This window comes from Heterodontus francisci, chromosome 1 (genome assembly GCF_036365525.1).
Source record: "Heterodontus francisci isolate sHetFra1 chromosome 1, sHetFra1.hap1, whole genome shotgun sequence".
NCBI lineage: Eukaryota > Metazoa > Chordata > Chondrichthyes > Heterodontiformes > Heterodontidae > Heterodontus > Heterodontus francisci.
In genome coordinates, this window is record NC_090371.1 from 94,864,557 (window position 1) to 94,891,314 (window position 26,758).

The following is a 26,758-nucleotide window of genomic DNA, read 5'->3' on the forward strand; positions in this document are numbered from 1 at the left end:
CAGCTCCAACGACCCGGGTTCAATTCTGGGTACTGCCTGTGTGGAGTTTGCAAGTTCTCCCTGTGTCTGCGTGGGTTTCCTCCGGGTGCTCCGGTTTCCTCCCACAAGCCAAAAGACTTGCAGGTTGGTAGGTAAATTGGCCATTATAAATTGCCCCTAGTATAGGTAGGTGGTAGGGAAATATAGGGACAGGTGGGGATGTGGTAGGAATATGGGATTAGTATAAATGGGGTGTTTGATGGTCGGCACAGACTCGGCGGGCCTGTTTTCAGTGCTGTATCTCCATCTAAAAAGGTACTTGCACTGTTAATTACCAGAGTAAACATTCTGTGGTGAGTTTAATGGACCATTAATGTGCAAATCCAGCAAGTTTTTAAAAATAACAAGGAAGCTAAGGGCAAGATGCCGTTTTGTGTGAAGCAGCGTAAATTGACCGGCACGTTTTGGAAAATCACAATCACAGTATATTTCTTAATCCCCTAAATTTGCTGGCCGATTTCTACATTAATGACAGCATCTATAACACGGCGTTACCTGTCCAGCAAAATGCAGCCAATTAATTTTGGATGGGTGGGGAGGGGTCACTACACATAAAATGCTGCGTAACCAGGTACCAACGTGTAAATATATTTCATCAGTAAGAATTTATACTGGAATTACTCAAATTTTTTAATGCACAGGGCTCAAAATTTGCATCCATAGCACCACTAGATATGGTGCTACAGAAGCCGGAGTCCCTCTGTTTGGGGCATGCTGTGCCTCTGTGCCTCTAGCCGCTTCCGGCTGTACCCCATACTGGGAAGGGTGCTCAGCCCTTGAAGGAAGCCTCTGAAGTGGTGCTATCATGACATCACTCAGTCCTACCGGCTGATTTGACCCTCTTTTTACGAACTTGGACCGTACAGGTCCATTCAATGTGGTCATTTGTCCGTCATCCTTGAATATGCATTCAGCTGCAAGAGGGGCCCAGCAATAGCATTATTTAAAGGGCCAGGCATGCATCTTGCAGGTAAGGTAATTTTGAACAAATTCGGCTGTTGCAACATCTCTGAAAATGCTGTGGAATGTTTTTGGAGTTGTTGTGGTGAGTTTCTAGATTTGGCTGCATCCTCACAGGGAGGGCAGACAGTAGGTGGGTGACCTGTCCACACAAATGCTGCAACAAATATGGGGGCTGCAGCTTCAGTGCCTCTGGGTCAGCTGCACAACAGGGAGATGGAGCAAAGACTGGGGAGAGGGCAAGCTCTGCGTGATGCCCTCTGCCAAGTTGGAGTCAGATTCCTCCACGCTCCTTGACAGTGACTGGGGCTGTCTGGCAGGCCAGCCAATGCACCCAGCAACTCAGTGTACATCCTCATGAGCATTCTCCTGTATGCTTCCCATCGAGGTCCTCAGCTGAGTCCCCTGTAGCAGAACTTGTCTGCGACCTCGCCCTCTGATGAGCTGGCACAGAAACTATCTTTTCTTCTTGGCTTGGCTGCAGCCCACTTACCACCAGTGACTCACCACATGCCAACTCTATACTTTCCTCTAAGGTATGTGCAGTGCCATTTTCTGAGCTGGTGGCTGTCAGTGTCGGATCAAGTGATGGGGGCTCTTCATTAGTGCTGTCCTGTTGCTTTCTCTCCTCCTCCTGAGGCTGCTGTGGCTGGGCAGGTGACAGTTCTTGGACGTCTGATAGCAGGAAATCAGAAAGGGGACAATTTTGGTGAGGGAACGAGGATGGGGTAGAAAGCAAGAGGTCCATGGTCATACTGTCTGCAGCTTGCACATCATAACAGATAGTAGGATGAAGGTGAACTGGGAGTTGAGAAGAGACATAAGGCAGAAACATTCCATCATCCTCAATCTTCTCTGTGACATCAGCTCTGTGACAGCCGGCCAAGATGTGGAAAACCATCTCATCCATAGGGCTCAGAAGATACCGGCATCCTTGACCCTCAACTGTTCTGCTCTACTCCCTTCTATTGTGTGTCACCTTATCCTGAAAGGGAGAGCGAAAAATGTCAGTTATTGTGTTGCACTATGTTTGGTTGATGCACCTGCCACAGCTGAATAGTTGAAGGCATATGGAGGCATCGGAAGATAGGTGTGAGGCTGGCATCATTGGAATGTCTGTGAGGGTGAGGTGGAGTAGCTGGATGTTAGGCATGAGTTCTAAGTGCCAGGGACTGCTAATGGGAGGGTAATGGGGTGCATTGAGCTGCATGAGAGGTTGGTGGAGTGGTGAGTAGGAGATGTCATGGGAAGATGCATTCACTCACCTTGACCACCCACGTGAGTCATTAGCCTTCTTGTAATACTACTGCCAAGTCCTCGGGGCGAGCCTCTGGGAATTGACCTCCCTGACAACCTGCTCCCAATCCCTTCTGAGGGTGATCTTTGAGAGCCTCCTGTCCCTCGCAGAACCATGGCATCTCTCCTCGTGTTTGCCTCCATGACTCAGGGCCCCAGCACATTATTCGTAACCTTGAGAGCCCTCTCTCTGCCCTGGTATTCCATTTTCCTTCTTCAGAATTGCAACAATAACATTCAGCAGCAGTCTCTTGTGATTCAGTGCAGCTTCCCTTCGAGAGGGATGGATTGCCTTTAAGAAGAGCAGGCTGGCTGCACCATGTGCTGTCAGCACATGCTGGGCGCTCAGGCAGCCAACAGCGTGTGCCCTGTTCATACCAGTGCTCAATTGAGTAAATGAGGAGGTGGCATCAAATCTGCCTCTGCCTACCTCCACAGCATCGATGCAGGTGGTTGTGAATCACAAACCCTACTCCCAAAATATGGCATGGACCAATTTCTAGCCCACATTTTTATATACACACCAGGATATTGTATATTGCAACTGAATAATTCAGAATATTTATTTCACTGTTATAGTGTTGCAACTGAGAAATATAGTAAAGAGCATAAGAATTTCTGAAAATATTTGCAATTAATATACCTATCTTATTAAACTTTTACTAAAATAGCAGAGAGGAATTTGATACGACCATACATCACACACAGCATTTATTCCATGTATCTGTTCATTAAAGTATGATTAAACCCTCAACCTTCAATTGCATCTATTATTTTAAAATTTGTTACTGATTCTCAATAACTGTTTCTCATTTAATACAGGTTCTGTCAATTATTTTTATAATAGAAGCTATTTTGAAGGTGACTGCACTAAATCCTATGCCCTATGTGAGAAATGGATGGAATGCATTCGATTTTATTATTGTTCTTCTGACTTGCTTAGAATGGGTGCTTTCCGCAATAAATATTCCAACACTTAAGCTTTCCATGATAAGATCACTGAGAATGGTAAGTACTTATTTGTCTCCATTAAATGTTCAAAAATTTATTCTGCTACAATTGCAGTCCATATGCTACTGTATTGAAAATGCTTAAGACATTTCTTTAACATTGATTTTTGAATACACTTTAAAAATAGTACTACTGTATCTGTTTGCTTAAGCAACTATTGTTGGTTTCATAATACATCACAATGGCTATTATATTAATGGGCTACATGCAAACTAGATCTTGTTGATAAACCTCACATACAAAACAGCAGTAATTACATTTTTGCCACTTCTATTTTCTCTTCTGTCCTCCTGAAGCTGCTGAGTTATACTTTGGTTACATTGGCTGTCAAACCTCACCAGAGAACCCATTATTCAGGGTAAACAACAAAACCTTAAAATCCGGGGCCTGGTTCATCCCAGCATTTGCCTGTGACCTTCATTACCATCCCAATGAAGTCCAGCGGGCATGGGGAGAGGTCTTTGGTGGGTTACTGAGGAAGCCAGAAATGCTGAATAAGGCTTGCTGGTAGGTTGGCAGGCTCATGCATACTCCGCGATTGCTATGCTTGGTCCCAATTGAAGACGAGGAAGCAGGAACTCCCATTTTACAGAGTCTCCACCCTTGATCCCAGTGTTGATGGCATTACAGGTGCAAGTAGACACTCTGCCTCACAAGACCACAGAGGAATCACCGAATTGGGGATGAAACACAGAATATCTGGATCCTGTCCTCGTTTGTGGCTGTTCTGGTGGACTGCTCTGAAATAATGGCAGAATTCTGCTGTAGCGACAATGGATTATTGGGCCCTGGTGTCAACACCATTGTGGACATCCTAGCTGAACACAGTTGCATCCTTATCTAGTGTCCACATGTTCAGATTTCATCAAATGTCATTAGATGTGAATAGAAGCAGGAACGCTAACTGATTTTCCTTTGTCACCATGGGCTCTTAAAGCCAGTTGTAACACAACTAACTGCACAGTTGCTGAGATCAACTAAACCAGCAAAATGGGGTTCAAACCTGTGTTATTACTGGTCTTTATGATTCTGTTCCATGCTTGAGAGTGCACTGACTAACTGATTCTTCAATGGTGTAATTTTTCTTAATCAGCCAGGTCTGACATACATGGAAACCCAATCAATGTCCTTAAAGGTCCGCTCTCACCCATAGTGAAATACCCAACTCACCTAAGCCCAGGGAACCTAAGTGCAGATTGGCAAGAGTGAAAGTTTCGGGATTTCCAATTGTTTATAGGGATACTACAGGAGTTTCACTGGCTAAAGTTGTGTAGCCTGTAGTACAGACCACTAGTAGCTTCCTGCTGTTGATCTTGCCATTAGGGCACTGGCTTGCAGATCTATCTGAAGCTAAATGAGAGGTATCGCTGTCCCTAGTGAAAGTCTATCCCTCTAGGTCAATCATTAACAGTGTCCTGGAGTACTGCGGATATCCCTGGTTCAGGTTTGCTACAGAGGAACGACTCAGTATCGGTTTCTCTCATAATCAAATGTATTATCTTGCAGCCAACATAACTCCAAGAAGACCCACGTACCTCTACTGTTCATTTTAGTTGGTCCTTTTACAGTTGACAAACATAGGTTTGATATAAAAACAGAAAATGATGGAAATACTCAGCAGGTCTGGCAGCATCTTTTGAGGGAGAAACAGAATTAATGTTTCAGGTCGATGACCTTGCATCAGATTAGGTTTGACACCTCTCTGAAAGGGCAGTGGGTCCATGGAGCTCCTGCTAAGCAGCACACTGAGCAACACAACTCGCCTTAAGTTGTGTGAGAGTTATTTTTCAGTAATTAGATCATTTTTAGTTCAATGGAGACAACTTCAATTTGGCCAAATTAACATAACAAGGCGCTAACGGCCTCAAAATGGGAGTTGGTAGATTTTACTGCCTTGTTAACGCCAACACTCCAGCCACCACCATTTTTAAAGAGGACTACTGCTTGGCAGCCAAATGCCCACAAGTTTCAGGTAGCTGGCACTTTTAATATGCAAGTCATTGGAGACAACTAGGTGGAATGAGTGCTGTTTATGATCTGACCAGTTTGACTGGCAGTAGAAGATCAAAAGGGTAAGTTTTAAATTATTTTTGTGGGGCCAGGAGAAGCTGGAGTATTTTATTCAGATGTAAGATGTTAACCCTATTCCTATAGTATACATGTCACAGGGTTTGGTTAGCTCAGTTGGCTAGACGGCTTGAGTGTGATGCAGAAAGACGTCAACAGCCTGTACCGGCTATGGTAGTTCGTGGAGGCCTGCCTCTTTGCCATGCCCCATGCTTGAGGAGTGGTGACCCTCAAGCTATACATCACCAACTGTCTCTCTGTCATGGGGAGAGATGCCTATGGTCCTTTGGGACTATGGCGAGAGGGCAGAACATGGCACAGGAGTTACACACACAAACAGCATTTCACCAATTTAGAACAGGACGTACAAGATGGTGATTTAGCATGAATTGAAAGAGCAAATTTTGAATTGGAAGCATACTCACAATTTCCCAATACCCCTAGAGTTCTGGCATCATTTGGAAAATCACCACTAAAATGTTCACCTGCCTTCCCTTTCATTTGCTTTTGGACCTGCTGTGTACCCAAATATTTTCTGCTTTTAACTTCAGCTTCCTATAATTAGTGCATTTTCTTCTTTTTATCTCTGTCATTTCAGTGAATGACTGTGAGGGAAATAAACTCAAAATTAGAAGAACAAAGGTTAACTGTACTGTAATAATAATAAATAATCAGACAACATGACCTGGTAGAGGCATCTAAAGTTAAGTGCTTGGCAGAAGAGAAAACCATGCATAATTTAAATTCTACTAGCTGAGACCCACAAAACATTTGCGGTCAAATTATTATCTTTATTGCAACAGTTATCCTTTAAGTACAGGATTTCGAGTTATTTTTTCACCAAAGACTTTAACAGAATCAAAACTTCTCACTCTCGAAAAAGTGACATAAAGCTGTCCATGTGTAAAAACAGCTGTAGGAATATAAATACAAATTTTGTCAAGAGTGTGGCCTTGTGACTTGTTCATAGTCATAGAATATGAAAGTTTAATTGGGAACTATTTTCTCCTGAGTTGAAAAGGCAGGTTTATATTTGATGGGCTGAATATTATTTGAAGAATAATCACTCTGTTTCCTTGAAATCTGCCTATCATCAAAGAAAACAGCTTCCTAATTACCAGTCTTGGTCCATGATAAAGTCCATTTTTAGGATTCAAGTTTTGTAGCAACATTATAACTGCTCCTTCCTTGAGTCTAAGTTTGTGTGGTGGCATGCCCATTGGAGTTAGACTGTGTAGAAAACCTAGAGGGTATGGACCATTATCATGTTCTTCATCCAAAGCTGATGTATTATTTTAATTCACTTGAGAGCTTTCTGAAACTTTTTCATTCAAATCTAGTGAATCTTCATTTTTAGCACAAAGAATAGCATTTGAATAATAGGTTGTACCAAATAATTGTCCCTGCCATTTTGCCACACTTAACCAATTCCGTCATCTAATCCACCCTCATGCCATCGCTTTCCCATGCCATTCCATGCTTCTCATGCCATCCTCTCCTTCCCATGCCATTCCATCATCTCCATGCCATCCCTCTCATGCCATCCCCATTTCATGAAATTCTATTCTTCCCATGCCACTCCTCCGATGTCATCCTCTATCCCACTCCTCCCATGCCATTCCCTCCCTCCAATTCCATCCCCATCACAAGCTATCCTTCCCATGCTATCTCTCATGCCATTCCATCTTCCCATGCCATCCTCATCCCATTCCTTCCATCCCTCCCATGCCATTGCCATCCATCCCATCCCATCCCTCATGGAAACAATCTCTCCAGTCAGGATAGCTTTGTTGTTGCCCCCCCCCCCCCCTTATTTTCTGCTGTTTTTGTTCTCCACCAGCCCCGCTGCCGTCACCACCAACCTTTGGCAGCCACACATGCACCATGTACTCCAGTCCTCCATGCATGCCACGCTCTGTCCACCAACTCATCCCACCACCAGACGTGCCCCTTAAACTGACAATTTGAAACAGTCCAAGCAAAACTTAATTCATAATGCACAAATCCCACGTCAGTAGAGTTACAACCTTGATATTAATAGCATCTGAATATAACAAACATGATCATTCTTGATGGAATTCTTGAATTCTTGACGATAAAATTATGATAATGGCTTAAGGACAGAAAACAGGGAGTCGTGGTAAATGGTTGCTTTTCAGACTGGAGCATGGTAGACAGTGGTATTCCCTAAAGGTCAATGCTGGGGCCCCTGCTTTTTTTACTATATATAATAAATGACTTGGATTTTGGAATACAGAGTAGAATTTGAAAATTTGCTGACAACACCAAACCTGGAGGTGCAGCAAACAGTGAGAATGATATGAACTGCCTGCAACAGGACATCGGCTAGCAGAATGGTCAGCCAGGTGGCAGATGGATTTAATACTGACAAAGGATGTAATTGCATGAGACAGGGTACAGAGGAGATTTATGTGGATGTTGCCGGGACAGGAAAAATGCAGCTATGAGGAAAGATTGGATAGGCTGCGGTTGTTCTCCGTGCAACAGAGAAGACTGAGGGGAAATCTGATTGAAATGTTCAAAATTTTGAGGGGCCTGGATAGAGTGGAGGTGAAGGGCCTATTCAGCTTAGCAGAGAGGTCAGTGACGAGGGGACATATATTTAAAGTGATTGGTAGAAAAATTAGAGGGGAGGTGAGGAAAAACTTTTTCACCCAGAGGGTGTTGGGGGTCTGGAACTCACTGCCTGATAAGGTAGTTGAGGCAGAAACCCTCAACTCATTCAAAAGGAGTCTGAATGTGCACCTCAAGTGCCGTAATCCGCACAGCTACGGACCAAATGCTGAAAGGTGGGATAAGAATGGATGGATCGTTTTTTGGCCGGCATTGACACAATGGGCCAAGTGGCCTCTTTCTGTGCCTTCAACTTTCTATGTTTCTATGTTTCTAAGTGTGAGGTGCATTTTGGCAGAAGGAATAGGAAGAGGCAATATGTACTTAATGGCACAATTCTAAAGAGTGTTTTTTTATTGGTTCATGGGATGTGGGCGTCGCTGGCTAGGCCAGCATTTATTGCTTATCCATAATTGCCCTTGAGAAGGTGTTGGTGAGTTGCCTTCTTGAACTGCTGCAGTCCATGTGGGGTAGGTACACCAGCAGTGCTGTGAGAAAGGGGTTCCAGGATTTTGACTCAGCGACAGTGAAGGAATGGCAAAATAGTTCCAAGTCAGGATGGTGAGTGGCTTGGAGGGGAACTTGCAGATGGTGATGTTCCCATGCATTTGCTGCCTTTGTCCTTCTATGTGGTAGAGGTCGCAGGTTTGGAAGGTGCTGTCTAAGGAGCTTTGGTGCGTTGCTGCAGTGCATCTTGTAGATGGTACACACTGCCGCCACTGTGCATCAGTAGTGGATGAATGCTCGTGGATGGGGTGCCAATCAAGCAATCTGCTTTGTCCTAGATGGTGTCAAGCTTCTTGTGTGTTGTTGGTGCTGCACCCATCCAGGCAAGTGGAGAGTATTCCATCACACTCCTGACTTGTGCCTTATAGATGGTGGCCACGCTTTGGGGAGTCAAGAGGTGAGTTACTCGCCACAGGATTCTAGTCTCTGACCTGCTCTTGTAGCCACAATGTTTATATGGCTACTCCAGTTCAATTTCGGGTCAATGGTAATCCCCAGGATGTTGATAGTGGGGGATTCAGCGATTGTAATGTCGAGGGGAGATGGTTACATTTTCTCTTGTTTGAGATAGTCATTACCTGGCACCTGTGTGGCACAAATGTTACTTGCCACTTATCAGCCCAAGCATGGATATTGTCCAGGTCTTGCTGCATTTCTACAAGGACTGCTTCAGTATCTGAGGAGTCGCGAATGGTGCTGAACATTGTGCAATCATCAGTGAACATCCCCATTTCTGACCTTATGATGGATAGAAGGCCATTGATGAAGCAGCTGAAGATGGTTGGGCCGAGGACACTACCCTGAGGAACTCCTGCAGTGATGTCCTGGAGCTGAGATGATTGACCTCCAGCAACCACCACCATCTTCCTTTGTGCTAGGTACAACTCCAACCAGCGGAGAGTTTTCCCCCTGATTCCCATTGACTCGAGTTTTGCTAAGACTCGTTGATGCCATACTCAGTCAAATGCTGCCTTGATGTCAAGGGCAGTCATTCTCACCTCAGCTGTTGAGTTCAGCACTTTCGTTCATGTTTGAACAAGGCTGTAATGAGGTTAGGAGCTGAGTGGCCCTGACGGAACCCAAACTGAGTGTCACTGAGCAGGTTATTCCTCAGCAAGTGCCGCTTGATGGCACTGTCGACGACACCTCCCATCACTTTTCTGATGATCGACAGTTGATTGATGGGGTGGTAATTGGCCGGGTTGGACTTGTCCTACTTTTTGTGTACATGACATATCTGGGCAATTTTCCACAATGCCGGGTAGATGCCAGTGTTGTAGCTGCAGCTCAGCTAGGGGCACGGCAAGTTCTGGAGCACAGGTCTTCAGTACTATTGCCGGAATGTTGTCAGGGCTCATGGCCTTTGCAGTATCCAGTGGCTTCATTCGTTTTTTGATATCACATGGAGTGAATCGAATTAGCTGAAGTCTGGCATCTGTGATGCTGGGAACTTCAGGAGGAGGCCAAGATGGATCATCAACTCGGCACTTCTGGCTGAAGCTTGTTGAAAATGCTTCAGCCTTATCTTTTGCACTGATGTGCTGGGCTCCCCCATTGTTGAGGATGGGGATATTGTGTAGCCTCCTCCAGTTAGTTGTTTAATTGTCCACCACCATTCATGACTGGATGTGGCAGAACTGCAGAGCTTAGATCTGATCCGTTGGCTATGAGATCGCATAGCTCAGCCTTTTGCATGCTGCTTACGCAGTTTGGCATGCAAGTAGACCTGGGTTGCAGCTTCACCAGGTTGACACCTCATTTTGAGGTATGCCTGGTGCTGCTGCTGGCATGCCCTCCTGCACTCTTCATGTAACCAGGGTTTGTTCCCCAGCTTGGTGGTAATGGTAGAGTGGGGGATATGCCGAGCCATGAGTTTACAGATTGTGGTTGAGTACAATTCTGCTGCTTTTGATGGCCCACAGTGCCTCATGGTTGCCCACTTTTGCATTGCTAGATGTGTTCAAAATCTATCCCATTTAGCACAGTGCTAGTGCCATACAACACGATGGACGGTATCCTCAATGTGAAGATGGGACTTTGCCTCCACAAGGACTGTGCAGTGGACACTCCTACCAATACTGTCATGGACAGATGCATCTGCGGCATTTTTCCCTCTTGGTTCCCTTACAACCTGCTGCCGACCCAGTCTGGCAGCTATGTCCTTTAGGACTTGGCCAGCTCGGTCAGTAGTGGTGCTACCAAGCCATTTTTGGTGATGGACACTGAAGTCCCCCACCCAGAGTACATTTTGCACCCTTGCCACCCTCAGTGCTTCCTCCAAGTGCTGTTCAACATGGAGGAGTGCTGATTCCTCAGCTGGGGGGCAATAGGTGGTAATCAGCAGGAGGTTTCCTTGCACATGTTTGGCCTGATGCCATGAGACTTCATGGGGTCCGGAATCGATGTTGAGGACTCCCAGCGCAACTCCTTCCCGAATGTATACCACTGTGCCACCACCTCTACTGGGTCTGTCCTGCCGGTGGGACAGGACATACCCGGGGATGGCGATGGCAGTGTCTGGGGCATTGTCTGTAAGGTATGATTCGGTGAGTATGACTATGTCAGGCAGTTGCTTGACTAGTCTGTGGGACAGCTCTCCAACTTTGGCACAAACCCCCAGATGTTATTAAGGAGGACTTTGCAGGGTCGACAGGGCTGGATTTGCTTTTGTCATTTCCGGTGCCTAGGTCGATGCTGGGTAGTCCATTTGGTTCATTCCTTATTGACTTTGTAGCGGTTTGATACAACTGAGTGGCTTGCTGGGCCATTTCAGAGGGCATTTAAGAGTCAACCATATTGCTGTGGGTCTGGAGTCACATGTAGGCCAGACCAGGTAAAGACAGCAGATTTCCTTCCCTAAAGGACACAGAGGGACCTGGGGCTGCATGCGTATAGATCTTTGAAAGTGGCAGGACATATTGAGCGAGTGGTTAGTAAAGCATATGGGATCTTGGACTTTATAAATAGAGGCATTGAGTATAAAAGCAGGAAACTTATGCTAAACCTTTAAAAAGCTCTGGTTCGGCCCCAACTGGAGTATTGCATCCAGTTCTGGTCACCGCATGTCAGGAAGCGTCCTTGAGACGGTACAGAGGAGATTTACCAGAATGGTTCCAGGGATGGAGGATGTTACGACCAGGTGAGATAGGGGTCTAGGGGGTTCCCTCTCAGCCTTTGCCTGGTTTAATTGTCACTGTGTTTTTAGCTCCCCCTCAGTGAATCCTTGTTCACTGCTTTCCAATTGTAAGGTAAAGAAATCAGACAGGCTTTCTTAGATTTAAACGAAAGGTTTATTAATCTTAAACTCTAATTCAGTTAACGACTACGAGTATGCGACACGACCACATTAGCGTGCATACGCGATAAACACACATGCAGATAGAGACAGAAAAAGTAGAAGGAATAAAGGGGAAACGTTTGAGGCAATATCTGGTAATAATTTACGGTCCTTTAAGTTCAATGTGGAGTCTTTGATTGGCAGTAAGTCTTGCTGTTCGTTGGGGCCCAGTGCTTGCTTCAACTTGTTTCGATTGTAGGAGTCTTTTCTCTCTAGAAGTTCACGTGTCTTCAGTGGGTCCGGAGGCTTGTGAGAAAGCAAGAGAGAGCCAGCCAGGAGAGAGGCTGTCTTGTTCCAGGTTCAATTACAATCTCTGCAGTCTGACTTAAAACTGTCCTGTGTCTAGTTCAAAAAGCCTGGACCAGCCGGTTAATCATGTGACCAGCTGGCTTAACCACTCCTGCGTTTGTGGATTCCAAAGCTCTGAGTGGGGGGGTGTAGTGCTGTCTCCCACCCCGACAAGATGTGGATCGCCATTACCCAGCCCAATCTCTGTTAATTGAATCAGTGTGCAATTCTTTGTCTCTCCAAGCACTGTCTTTTAGTATGCAAACGTCCTCCAGCCAAGTGTCCAGTGATCTCTTGTAAATCAAGTCATTTCTTCACTTCAGAAACAGTTTAAAACAGTTCATGTGACAAAATTAGAATGCCTCATTCTTGGCAGATGGGGGTCTTCATGACAGAGGATTAGGTTGGAAACGCTGTGTTCGTTCTCCTTAGAACAAGGGAGATTGAGGGGAGATTTAATAGAAGTGTACAAGATTATGATAGACTTAGATTAGATAGACAAGGAAAAACTGTTCCCATTAACAAATAGTACAAGGACTAGGGGATACAGATTGAAAGTTTTGGGCAAAAGATGCAGGAGGAATATGAGGAAGCACTTTTTTTACGCAGCAGGTGGTAATGACCTGGAACTCACTGCCCACAAGGTTGGTAGAGGCAGAGACGATCAATGACTTCAAGAGGAAGTTGGATGGCCACCTGAGAGAAATAGACTTGTCGGACTACAGGAATCGAGCCGTGAAGTGGGACTGACTGCATAGTTCCATGGAGAGCTGGCATGGACTTGATGGACTGAATGGCCTCCTTCTATGCTGTAAATGACTCTCTGACTGTATGACTCTATGATAATTTCTGAAATACCTTTTATTTTCACTTCTGTGTGCTTTGGCTAACAAATTCTGAAGTATTTGGCCATAAATTTCAAACAATTTATGAAATTAGGTCGGAAGAAGAAAAGAATCAAACCATTTTGCCCAGCAGGAACAGAGCAGTAATGGCAAAAAAGAATTACAAGGATGATATCAGAACTAAATGGTTATAAACCAGAAAGACTGAATAGGCTGGGGAGCTTTTTTCTAAAAAAAAAGAGAAGGCTGAGGGGTAACCTAAGAGAGAGCTTTAAAATGATTAAAGGATTCGGTAGGGTAGATTTTGAGAAAACACTTCAACTTGTCAAGGAGTCCAAAACTAGGGGCCATAAAAATAAGATAATCACTCGAATAAAGAACTCAAGAGAAAAGTCTTTATACAGAGAGTGGTTAGAATTTAGAACTTGCTTCCACAGAAAGGAATAAAAGTTTATGTTGATAGGGTTGGATTGAAGTAAGGTGGAAGTAGGTGCTCATATGGAGCATAAACACCAGCACAGAGTTGTTGGACCAAATGGCCTGTATCAGTGCTGTAAATTCTGTGAGAAGCCCAGAGAAGGACTGCGCATTGCAGAAAATGGGATTCATCCTGCTCTCTCTACTCTGGTTGGAGAAAGAAGAGCAAAAGGAGCAGATGCAGCAGCAAGCTGCTGACTGGATCTATAGGTCCAGAGTCAGATACCTCCAATTTTCTGACGGGGCTGCACTTCTCCAGAATAGCTGCCACAGATCTGTGCAGCCTCTTGCATCAAGACCTGCAACCACTCTTGCTGCTGATTGTGTATTGCCTGTGTCAATGAAAGTAATTATGGCCTTTAATTTTTTCACCTTGGGCTCTTTCATTTGCACGACTGTCGTGGCTACTTTCAGTTCGTGCAGTGTCTTAGCTGTTGGGTGTATGTTGTGCATCATGTAGGCTTTGTTTTTTGCATCAATGACAGATATCATCTCAGCTGAGTAGGTCTCAAACCAGCCCTTGTTACGGGTTCCACCTTTACTAAATGATGCTTCTGCTGCTTCATAGATGATTGAGCTTAGTGACATCCAAGATTCATCAATACCGGCATCAGCTTCCTACTAAGGCTTTGGTGGATCGCAAGGGTTCTAGTGACAGTGTGAAGTGCTGGTATTTGGCATCATTGCTTATGTGAAGGATATTGATGCATGGCAGGCCGCCATGTTTGGAGCTGCGGAACTTTTGGGGGTGCACCATCACTCTGCTGTTGATAAACGAGTGGTCAGTGTCACAGTCTGTGCTTTAGTAGGTGCGGGTGTGAAGAACACTGGACAGATTACGCCTCCTCGTGATGACTAGGTATAGTTTGTGCCAATGACCAGACCTTGGGTGACGCCTTGATACCTTGTGGTGATGTCTGCCCTGGAAGAAGGTGTTGGTTATGCAGAGTTCATCCAGGGCACAAAGCTCAAGAAAGTGCTGTCCGTTATCGTTGATCTTGCCCACTTTCGTTAATTATCATTGATCAGCACACTATACAAAAACAAAGGTGACAGAGGAGACTGCAACGACTACAGGGGCATCGTGCTCCTTAGTGTCACTGGGAAGGCTTTTGCTAGGGTCATACTTAAAAGACTCCATTTACTTGCAGACTGAGCATACCCAGAAGCGCAGTGCAGTTTCCGGGCTGGCAGATCTACTGTGGATATGGTCTTCTCCATACGCCAGCTACAACAGAAGTGTAGGGGAACAGAGTATACCCCTTTACCTTACTTTTGTAGATCTCACTAAGGCATTCAACACCGTCAGAAGAGCAGGACTTTCCCAAGATTTTGGGAAAAATTGTCCACCGAAGCTCCTCAGTCTCATTCGCTCCTTCCATGACAACATGCACTGCACTGTACAGTTTGATGGCTCCACGTCTGACAGTTTTGGAGTGAAGAATGGAGTGAGACAGAATTGTGTCCTAGCCCCCACTCTGTTTGACATCTTCTTCGCCATTCCCCTGACCTTCGCCTTCTCTGCAGATTTGGAAGGATTCTACTTGCACACTAGGTCAGATGGCAAGCTCTACAATCTATCAAGGCTGAAAGCGAAGACAAAAACGTCCTGATCAGAGAACTGCTCTATGCTGATGATGCTGCGCTAGTCGCTTACAAGGAAACTCAGCTACAAAGACTCATGGACTGTCTCTCCCGTGCCTGCAACTTGTTCTCCAGGACTATAAACATCAAGAAAACCACGGTCATGGGACAAGGTGTTGCATCTCCACCCCTGATCACACTAAATAACACCCCACTGGAAGCGGTTAGCAAATTTTGCTACCTTGGGTCAGTGATGACAATCTGTCCCTTGATGCAGAGCTCGATGCACATATAGGGAAAGCAGCTACCATCTTTGGTCGACTTGCGAAACACACAGGACGGCACAGTTTCTAGCACCGCAGCCTCACAGCTCCAGTGACCCGGGTTCGGTTCTGGGTACTGCCTGTGTGGAGTTTGCAAGTTCTCCCTGTGACCGCGTGGGTTTCCTCCGGGTGCTCCGGTTTCCTCCCACATGCCAGAGTCTTGCAGGTTGATAGGTAAATTGGCCATTGTTAAAAAAAAATTGTCCCTAGTGTGGGTGGGTGGTAGGAGAATTGAGGGAAGGTAGGGATGTGGGAGGGAAAATGGGATTAATGTAGGATTAGTATAAATGGGTGGTTGAAGGTCGGCGCTGTCTCAGTGAGCCGAAGGGCCTGTTTCAGTGCTGTATCTCTCTATGACACATGGGATAACACTAAGCTGACTCTCAGGACCAAGCTGATAGTTTATTAGGCCTGTGTTCTCAGCACCTTGCTGTATGACTGTGAAACATGGGTGAATTACAGCTACCAGGAAAAGAAGCTCAATAATTTCCATCTTCGCTGTCTGTGGCGCATTATGTGTATATCCAGGCAGGCCAAAACCACAAATGTGGCAGTCTTCACAAAGTCAGAACTCCCAAGTATGTTGGCATTAAATTAAACAGAGGCAGCCACAGTGGATAGGACATGTCCACAGGATGGAAGATGACGCATACCCAAGGGCCTTCTGTATGGTGAGGTAGCTGGGGCCAGGTGACCAGTGTGGCACCCAAAGCTCTGCTTCAAGGAAGCTTGCAAGCAGGACATGAAGGCCCTAAATGTCCAATATTGCACTTGGGAGTCAATAATTGGCAAAAGAGGGAAATGGCAAAACATCCTGTGGAATGGTATGCACTACCACGATGACCAGTTAGTACAGCAGCTTGGCAACAGACGTCAACATCAAAAACAACTCACAGCTTCATGTGCAGCACTTGTGGTAGAACCTGCCTCTCAAGGATCGGCCTTCACAGTCATCAGCAAAGGTGCGCCAAGAGAGGACACCCCACTTAAATGATTTGTTTGTTGTGTGTCCATCATCTTTCATAGATGGAAGGATGCCACCCCCGGGCTCTTTCCAGAGTGCAGCAGGTGACATCAGTCACAAGGGTCAATATGTACTCCACGCATGCATCAGGCAGGTCCTCTTTGACAAGAACAATTAATTTGTAACATTTCCTATAGAAGCCAGCAGGAAAAAGCTGATGACTTTACTGTCATAGCAGGCCTCCCACAATTTCAAGCTGTGATTGACTCCACCATGTAGCCATCAGGACATTTCCAATGAGGCAACATCCTTCATGAACAGAAGAAGTTCCATTCCATTAATTTTCAATTAGTGTGTGCTCACTGTCAGTATAGCATGCAGGTTTATACCCTGTTTCCTGGCAGCTAATATGATGCTAGTTTGCTGCACAAGACCACCATTTCCCCAGCTCAGCAAGTCAGAGGCTGGCTGCTTGGGGACAAGGACCTGGTCACAACACTTTTTAAAATTATTTCTTGGGATATGGGCGTCACTGGCAAGACCAGCATTTGTTGCCCATCCTTAATTGCACTTGATAACTGAGTGGCTTGCTAAGCCATTTCAGGGGGCAGTTAACCACGTTACTGTGGGTCTGGAGTCACATGTAGGCCAAATTTCCTTCCCTAAAGGGCATTAGTGAACCAGATGGGTTTTTACAACATCAACAATGGTTTCATGGTCATCATTAGATTAGCTTTTTAATTCTAGATTTATGAACTGAATTCAGATTTCACCATCTGCCGTGGTGGATTCAAAGCCTTGCTCACAGAGCATTAGCCTGGACTCTGAATTACTAGTGCAGTGACAGTACTGCTACACCACCACCTTCCCAAAACCCATTCTTCCCTGCTGAAGGTAGATACAACCTGGACCATGAGATCACTACAGCCATCATCAAGGACACCACTGGCCTGCACAAACCAAGCTTTCACTGGCTGGACAGGTCTGGAAGTTTTCTACCATGCAAACCACAGAGAGGCTCTCAGATTGATGTCGTGAGATACATTCTGTACAACTTTGCCATGCAATGGAGACAGCACATAGAGCCTGCACCAAGAAGACCTCCTACAATCTGATGAGGAAGATTCCAACGTCAGCGATGATGGAACATAAGAAATAAGAGCTGGAGTAGACCATTTGACCCTTGAGCCTGCTCCACCATTCAACAAGATTGTTGCTGATCTTCTACCTCAACTCCATATTCCCACACTATTCACATATCTCTTATTTCCCTTAGTACCAAAAAATCTGTCGACCTCAACAACTGAGCATCCACAGCTCTCTGGGGTATAGAACTCCAAAGATTCACAACCCTTTTAGTGAAGAAATTTCTCCTCACCTCAGTCCTAAATGCCCAGCCCTTATTCTGAGACTGACCCCGTGCTCTAGATTCCCCTTCTAAGGGAAACATTTTCTCAGTATCTACCCCTTAGGAATTTTATATGTTTCAATTAGACCACCTCTCATTCTTCTAAACTCCAGTAAAAGGGCGATAGCACCAGCCTGCAGAGATTTCCACCAGCAGTTACTTGACCAATGTGTCAGCTGTCTGCTCCTTCCCCCCCCTACCCCACCCGTCCACCCTCACATTAATGGTTCTCAATATCATCCCTACCAGCCCCTCTACCTTTAATAAAGAACTTCCAACCTCTGACCAATATTGATATGCATAACGTCTGACAATGCCGATTCTGTACTGTTATGGAACAACACTGTAGCCAAAAGCTGTAATCTTTTTTACTCACTAACAATGTCTATAACATACTATTTTCACCCATGTGTTAGCCCATAGTGTTGTTCAGCTTGAGGGAAGAGCAACATGTGCCAATTGTTTATACCGACCACTCAAGACAAAGCCCCCAATCAAAATATATAATTCTGATTGCGGTGGGAGCAATGCACTGTCAAATCAGTCCTGTTACTCCATAGATCTCCCAACATTATCACTTTAAACTTTCCAAATTAAAGAAAACCACAGCCAAGTTGACCATCCACCAACCCCTGAATGAGGCTAACCAAACCAGGTGTATTTAGATCAACAAATTAACTGTTTAGTTAGAAAAACTAAGTTCTTAAACACTACTAAGATATAAACAACATTTAAAATAGAAAAAAAGTGTCCTTGCAGATTTATGCTCCTGCCGAAGTGAAATCTTCCAATGTGAAACAGTCCAAGGTTGCTTGAAGTTCTCACAGCCATCCGATGGGGGTGGGGGGGGGCGGAGGGGGTAGAAAAAAGATTCTTCAACAGTAGATCAGTTCGTAGTCTAGTTCAGCAGTTGAAGTGATGCTTGTGATGCTTTTCTTCTCCAGAGATGAATTCAGCAATTAACAACTTGCAAACACTTTTTAATGAATCAATTTGGCTTTAGAATTTTTGAGGGGTGCAAAAGTGATCAATCTAAAATTCACCTTCCTTCAGTTTAAACTATCGGAGAACTCTGTTAGGTTCATACTGGTCCAGCTGTCTGTCTGTGTCAAAAGCCAGTCTTTAGCTAGGTTTCAAAAAGAAATCGGCAACATTGTATCTTTGTCCTTGTTTCCCGAATGGCTGTATCCCGGGGCAACCAGAATGCTCTCTTTGAATCACAGTCCCTGGAGCTTGTTGCCTTAAAGCAGTACTGATCCTTTTAAAGCCTTAAAGGCACACCGCATACTTCCCGGAAAAGAAAAAAAAACTACAGGACCATAACACAATCCATTGTGCCTTTGCCAGTCCCATGGGACTGTGACTTATCATGCCCATTGACATGAAGGTGAGCAGACTGTACCAGATCTGTGAGGTGAGTAAAGGCCCTATCAGTGTGTTTCCCAAGCATTTTGAAGGTGTTGAAGTTGATGAAACTCAGAGCCCGAATGACACCAGTTTGAGGATCTATGAAAGCTGCAAGAGCTGTGACACATCTCCTGTTGTGAGGGCCCGACTATAGTATCCACAGAGTTGACCACATGCAAAGTAGACTGCAAAGTATTGATACTCTGTGACAGAAAGCCACACAAGGTAGAAGCATGCTCCTCCATTATTTCAGAAATAATGCAGCAGTTTTATTTTGTAGGCTGGGCTCCTGGGGTGGTGCATCTCTAGCCTCCTTAGCAGAGTTATGAACTAAGCATGCCCTCTGACATGCATCACCTGGACTTCCTTTTCACTCACCCCTCTCCTATTAACGTACTGTGTGATTCACCATGTCAAACCCCTTTAACTCACTTTCAGGGTGCTGATTTCTGTGCTAGTGTTTGGGATGGATGAAACGAGTTTCCTATGCTTCTTCAGGAGGGCAGACACCCTATTGAGTATGGCTTCCAGCCTCAACTTCACCAACACTCTTTTTGGATAAGGACCAGGATAGACATTTTTTCCTTTCATTTTTGAATATGGGCATCACTGGCAAAGCCAGCATTTATTGCCTATTTCCCATTGCCCTTGAGAATATGGTGGTGGACCTTCTTTTTGAACTTTTGTAGTCAGTGTGCTGAAGTTGCTCCCATAATGCTGTCAGGTAGAGCATTCCAATATTTTGACACCAGCAACAATGAAGGAAAGCTGATATATGTCCACTCAGGATGATAAGTGACTTGGAAGGAACTTAGAAGTGATGGTGTTTCCATCCATCTGCTGCTCTTGTCCACCTAGGTGGTGAAGGTTGCAGGTTTGGGAGGTGCGATTGAAGGAGCCTTGCTGAGTTCCTGCAGATAGGTTTCTCTTAGTTGTAGTAGGCAGTAAACATATGAACATATGAATTAGGAGCAGGAGTAGTCCATTCGGCCCCTTGAGCTTGCTCCGCCATTTGATAAGATCATGGCTGATCTGAATGTGGCCTCAACTCCACTTTCCTGTCTGCCCCCATAACACTTGACTCCCTTGACTATCAAGTATCTATCTAACTCAGCCTTGAATATATACAATGAACCAGCCTCTATTGCTGTCTGAGGGGTGGTGGTGGGAGTGGATGATTAAGGTGATAGATGAAATGTCAATCAAATAGTTTGCTTTTTCCTGGATAGTGTTGAGTTTCTTGAATGCACCCATCCAGCCAGTGAAAGGTATTCCATCACACTCATGCCTTGCACGTGGTAGAGAGGCTTTGAGGAGTCAGGAGGTGAGCCACTCACCACAGAAACTTTTGCCTCTGACGGATTTTGGTCATTGATGAAGCAGCAGAAGATAGTTAGGCCTAGGGCACTACCCTGAGGAACTCCTGCAGTGATATCCTGGGGCTGAGATGATTGGCTTCCAACAATCACAACCACCTTCCTTTGTGCTGGGTGCTGGAGTCCTTTCCCAATTGGTGTGTGCTAGTTTTTCCTGCAGAAAGAGAGGGTAAGTTAGTATGTCATTAATTATAAAGGGTTATGCAGATGTACAAAGCAGCTTCATATATTGTGTATGCTACAAGCAAGAGGCAGCAAGCCTGAGAGTGGGAGGTGGTTATGTGATGGAAAGTGCCTCCAATGTGAAATATGAAAACAGTCAGCATAGGAGTTCTACCAGGAAAAAACAGAATGCTGCTGTGCCAGTTGCGAGGGCAGTAGCAGCAGGTGTGTGTGTATGTGATTCGAATGAGAAGCAAAGTTGGTCTGGTGTCCCCTTTGATTGGTGGAGAAGCACATAGATTAGGGGAGGGAAGTATTTGGAGTACTGGGGTGAAGGGGGTGGAAGTGCGGTAGTCATGTAGCTTTCCTGCTACTTTCAGGATTCAATTTAATCCAATAAGGATGACTTGGCCATGACTGCAAAAAACCACTACAGGTACAGGTATATGTTGGTTATAAGTATAGCAGATTTATTAAGTAGTTTATATTCAGTGCAAAGTAGTAATACTTAACAAAGACAATAGTCACAGTCTGTTCCTCAGAACCTTGGCGGTAGCCCTCCGAGTAATTGTGTTTTGTGGTCTCTCTTCCTCTTGCTGTGTTCTGTTGACAGAAGATTCTCTTTCTTCCTCTGGATTTTTCATGCTGCTTCTCATGTTCAATAGCTGTTCTTTTATACCCTTTTTGTCCATCAGACAACCTTGTAGTTTGCCCGATGGTTGGTCCAGGCCATGTGATGTCAGTACAACCCTACTCTAATTGGGGCGCAATCGATAAAACATTTTCCCAATAATTGAGATAAAAACCTGTGAAGAGTTTTATTCATTACTGTTGTTATCTCCTTGGACAGTATGAAGTTGTACAGAAATTAATTCTTTTATAGCCAAGTTATTGAATGTTATCAAGGTCACAATACTTTTTCTGCTGACTTTGTGTTACAGTGACTTACAAAATCCTGACACTGAAGTTTCTTACAAGCTCAAGACCAAGTTTTTAAACGCCATACTTTTAAATCAAAGCCCATTCTTTCTAGCATGATTATTAATTCATTAATTACAACTGCGCAGTGGTTAGCACCGCAGCCTCACAGCTCCAGCGACCCGGGTTCAATTCTGGGTACTGCCTGTGTGGAGTTTGCAAGTTCTCCCTGTGTCTGCGTGGGTTTCCTCCGGGTGCTCCGGTTTCCTCCCACAGCCGAAAGACTTGCAGGTTGATAGGTGAATTGACCATTATAAATTGTCACTAGTATAGGTAGGTGGTAGTATAGGGACAGGTGAGGATGTGGTAGGAATATGGGATTGGTGTAGGATTAGTATAAATGGGTGGTTAATGGTCGGCACAGACTCGGTGGGCCAAAGGGCCTGTTTCAGTGCTGTATCTCTAAATCTAAAAAAATCTAAACTCAATCAAGGTCCATTGCTTTGGAATCATTGTTTCTTGATGGGTTACTACTTAATGCATTAATTTGATTAATACATTTGCTGACAAAAGACACAAAAATGACATTTTTGGTCAAGTGTTAGTATTAAGTTGGCTTACTTGACCTTGATAGTTATTACAGAAAATACAGTTTGAAAATGGTCAAGCTAAGCTAAAATCTAGCTACCTGAACCTGCTCACAACTCCCTGATTTGAGGGTGAAATATATGACAATATATTGATCCCTCACTACTTTTCATTGATTATTACTTTCTTTTAGACAGAAGAGCTGGATTCCAGCTCAATTCAGTGCGATTCGGCAGTCTTGAGGTAAGATTTCTCAAGTAACAGAGGATGGCTATTATTACAATTGTGACCACTGTTTGTACCAACATGAACAGAGTAGAAATAGTTCTGAGCAAGGGATGTTGATTTGCATTCACAACTGTTTCCCACCTATGTATGTTTCCCAGATTTTCAATTACTTCATTCATCATCTTGTCGCATCATAAATAAGTGCTTTTGGGATGTTACAGTATTTTAATTATGGATTTTAAATCTAAGGATAGAAGGGGTATGGAGTGTCTCAACTGAATTATTGCCTTCAATGCTTCCTCCTGCATTCCAAAGTCGATTGCTGCAATGTCTGTTTAGACACACTGCTGCCATGCAAGGACCTGCCTGCCCTCACTTCGTCATCGAGTCATTTACGGTATAGGAGGCCATTCGGCCCATTGAGTTCATGCCGGCTCTCCGCAGAGGAATCCAGTCAGTCCTACTCCCCCTCTGTATCCCCGTAACCCTGAAAGTTATTTCCTTCAAGTGCCCATCCAATTTCCTTTTGAAGTCACTGATTGTCTCCACTTCCACCACTCTTTTGGGCAGCGAGTTCCAGGTCATTACCACTCGCTGCATAACAAGTTCTTCCTCACATTCCCCTTGCATCTCTTGCCCAATCTGTGTCCCCTAGTCCTTGTATCATCTGTTAATGGAAACAGTTTTTCCTTGTCTAACTTATCTAAGCCTATCATAATCTTGTACACCTCTATCAAATCTTCCCTCAATCTCCTGTGCTCCAGGGAGAACATGCCCAGCTTTTCCAACATAACCTTGTAACTAAAATCCCTCATCCCTGGAACCATTGCAGTAAATCCCCTCTGCACCCTCTCATATCCTTCCTAAAGTGTAGTGATTAGAATTGGATGCAATACTCTAATTGGGGCCTAACCAGAGCTTTATAAAGGTTCAGCATAACTTCCCTGCTTTTGTACTCTATGCCGCTATTTATGAAGCCCAAGATCTCATATACTTTGCGAGCCACTCTCCTAATATGTCCTGCCATCTTTAAAGATCAATGCACATGCTCACCCAGGTCCCTCTGTTCTTGCATATTCTTTAGAACAGCACCATTAAGTCTATATTGCCTATCCCTATTCTTTTGGGCCTCCTTATCTCGAGAGACAATGGATACGCGCCTGGAGGTGGTCAGTGGTTTGTGAAGCAGCGCCTGGAGTGGCTATAAAGGCCAATTCTGGAGTGACAGGCTCTTCCACAGGTGCTGCAGAGAAATTTGTTTGTTGGGGCTGTTGCACAGTTGGCTCTCCCCTTGCGCCTCTGTCTTTTTTCCTGCCAACTACTAAGTCTCTTCGACTCGCCACAATTTAGCCCTGTCTTTATGGCTGCCCGCCAGCTCTGGCGAATGCTGGCAACTGACTCCCACGACTTGTGATCAATGTCACACGATTTCATGTCGCGTTTGCAGACGTCTTTATAACGGAGACATGGACGGCCGGTGGGTCTGATACCAGTGGCGAGCTCGCTGTACAATGTGTCTTTGGGGATCCTGCCATCTTCCATGCGGCTCACATGGCCAAGCCATCTCAAGCGCCGCTGACTCAGTAGTGTGTATAAGCTGGGGATGTTGGCCGCTTCAAGGACTTCTGTGTTGGAGATATAGTCCTGCCACCTGATGCCAAGTATTCTCCGAAGGCAGCGAAGATGGAATGAATTGAGACGTCGCTCTTGGCTGGCATACGTTGTCCAGGCCTCGCTGCCGTAGAGCAAGGTACTGAGGACACAGGCCTGATACACTCGGACTTTTGTGTTCCGTGTCAGTGCGCCATTTTCCCACACTCTCTTGGCCAGTCTGAACATAGCAGTGGAAGCCTTACCCATGCGCTTGTTGATTTCTGCATCTAGAGACAGGTTACTGGTGATAGTTGAGCCTAGGTAGGTGAACTCTTGAACCACTTCCAGAGCGTGGTCGCCAATATTGATGGATGGAGCATTTCTGACATCCTGCCCCATGATGTTCGTTTTCTTGAGGCTGATGGTTAGGCCAAATATACCCTATACCTTCTGCCAAAATGCATCACTTCATACTTCTCTCTATTAAATTCCATCTGCCACTTGTCTGCCCATTCTGTTAGCCTCTCTATGTCCTGGTGCAGGCAGCTCGTATCATCCTCACTGTTTGTCACTTCTCCAAGTTTGGTATCATCGGCAAATTTTCAAATTCTACTCTGTATTCCAAGATCCAAGTCATTTATATATAGCAAAAAAATCAATGGTCCTAGCACAAACCCTTGGGGAACACCATCCTCTAGTCTGAAAAACAGCCATTTATCACAACTCGCTGTTTTCTGTCCTTAAGCCAATTTTTTGTTATCAAATTGGACACTGACCCTCCTATTCCATGAGCCTTTATTTTGTTAACCAGCCTTTTATGTGGTACTTTATCAAATGCTTTATTAAAATCCATAGAATCCACCACATTCCCTTCATCAACCTTCTCAGTTACTTCATCAAAAAATTCAATTAGATTAGTCAAGCATGATCTGCCTTTTACAAATCCGTACTGGCTATCCTTAGTTAACTCGAACCTCTCCAACTGCCTGTTGATTTTTTCCCTGATTATTGTTTCTAAAACCTTACCCACCACTGATGTTAAACTAACTGGCCTGTAGTTGCTAGGACTTGCTCTGTAAACATCTCTACTGCTGCATCAGAGAAACAGGTGCTATTGCTTGTTAAGTGTTGCTCTTCAAAAACCTCATAGTAGCAGCATAGATTTACAAAGAGTTGAATGACACCTCACCTTAACAGATATATTCACTCTTTATGTGGGTTCAGTAGCATCCACTTCTTGGGTGTTATGAGGCCTCCTAAACTTCGAAAATGGCATCTGTGATATACACATACACTTACGCTGTGAAGTGTGCCGGATGCCATATTTGTAAAAGGGTTTGCACGCACACACCTAACAACTGCTGGAACCATGCACAGCATGATGTCAATCAGTGTACAATGCTGATTTGATGCCAGCAATGCCTTTTGGAGCTCCACGCTCCACCCTATGCCCTCTTAACTCCACACAGCTGAACATGGCATTAAATGGCATGAAGGACACCCGCCCCACCCCCACCATTCCCTAACAGTGCTATTTAAAAGGATCTTAAAACTACTTACAGGTTAGTAGGTTGATTATTTCTACTGGCTGTTAGTGCAATTCTTTGTTTTGGGAACTTTTCAATGCCTTTGTAAAGTACTTCAGGTGCACGTCCAGGTACCGTTTAAAAAGATTGAGGGTTTCTGCCTCCACCATCATTCCTGGCAGTGAATTGCAGACACCCACCACCCTCTGCATGAAAACACTTTTCCTCATGTCCCCTCTAATCCTTCTACCAATCACCTTAAATCTGTGCCACCCTAGTAATTGACCTTTCCGCTAGGGGAATCTTAACGGCTTGTGTGGAAACCAGTTACTTGCAGATATGGGTGGCCTTCTAGGCCTTCCTGTTTAATTGAGCATGACAGGGAGAATAAAGGGAAGTCACGCAGAGCAGGACATGCTGTTAGAAGAGGTGGGGAGGAGGGGGAGAAAGGCTCTCAGCAGGAAGCCAAGTCTTCAGAGAGTGATAAGGGAGTAATTCTCCTTCCTGAACTTTAGTGATGACCAATGCTTGAGACATCTGCAATTCAATAAAATGATGTGACTAATCTGGCAACTGCTGCAGCCATAACTCCAACATCAGACCACATTGCCTATGGCTGTCAAGGTGACTGTGGCTCTGAACTTTTATGCTTCTGGCTCGTTCCAGGCTGCTGCTGGAGATGCAAACAACATCACACAGTTTTCAGTGAATTGCTGCATAAGGAGGCTCTCTATACAAAGAGAGACAGCTTTGTCTCATTCCCTCTTGCCAGACACAAGGGTTTGCTCCAAATTCAGGTTTCCTCATGGTGCAGTCAACGGCACCCTGTCAACTCTGCAATTCTCCTGATCCAAAAGGGATTCTACTCTCTCAACATGCAACTGGTGTGTGACCACAGGCTACATATCATGCAGGTCACTCTCCAGCATCCAGCATTCTGTGGCAGTCCTCTGTGCCAGCTGCATTTGAACCACCACGGTAAATAAAAGGGTGGCTACTGGGCGACAAGGGTTATCCACATGTCAAGGTTCATGACTCCAGTCTGGAACCCACACACACAAGCACAGCCGGCATACAATGAAAGCCAGGCTGCCACAAGGATTATAGAGTGCACCATTGGGGTCCTCAATGCTACTGCCTAGATTGTTCTGAAGGTGCCCTGCAGTACTCAGCTCAAGATTTGTAGTGTTGTCTGCATGCTGTAAAACCTTGTTATTATG

At 44.9% G+C, this 26,758-nt stretch overlaps 1 protein-coding gene across 1 annotated transcript in view; it reads left to right on the plus strand.

Annotated features, from left to right (window-relative positions):
* LOC137355739 (sodium channel protein 1 brain-like) overlaps positions 1–26,758 on the plus strand; it is a 234,690-nt gene that overhangs the window by 64,131 nt on the left and 143,801 nt on the right. Inside the window, exon 12 of the mRNA XM_068021614.1 lies at positions 3,118–3,303. Within this exon, the coding sequence (XP_067877715.1) occupies positions 3,118–3,303 (186 nt within the window). The remainder of the gene's footprint in view (positions 1–3,117; positions 3,304–26,758) is intronic.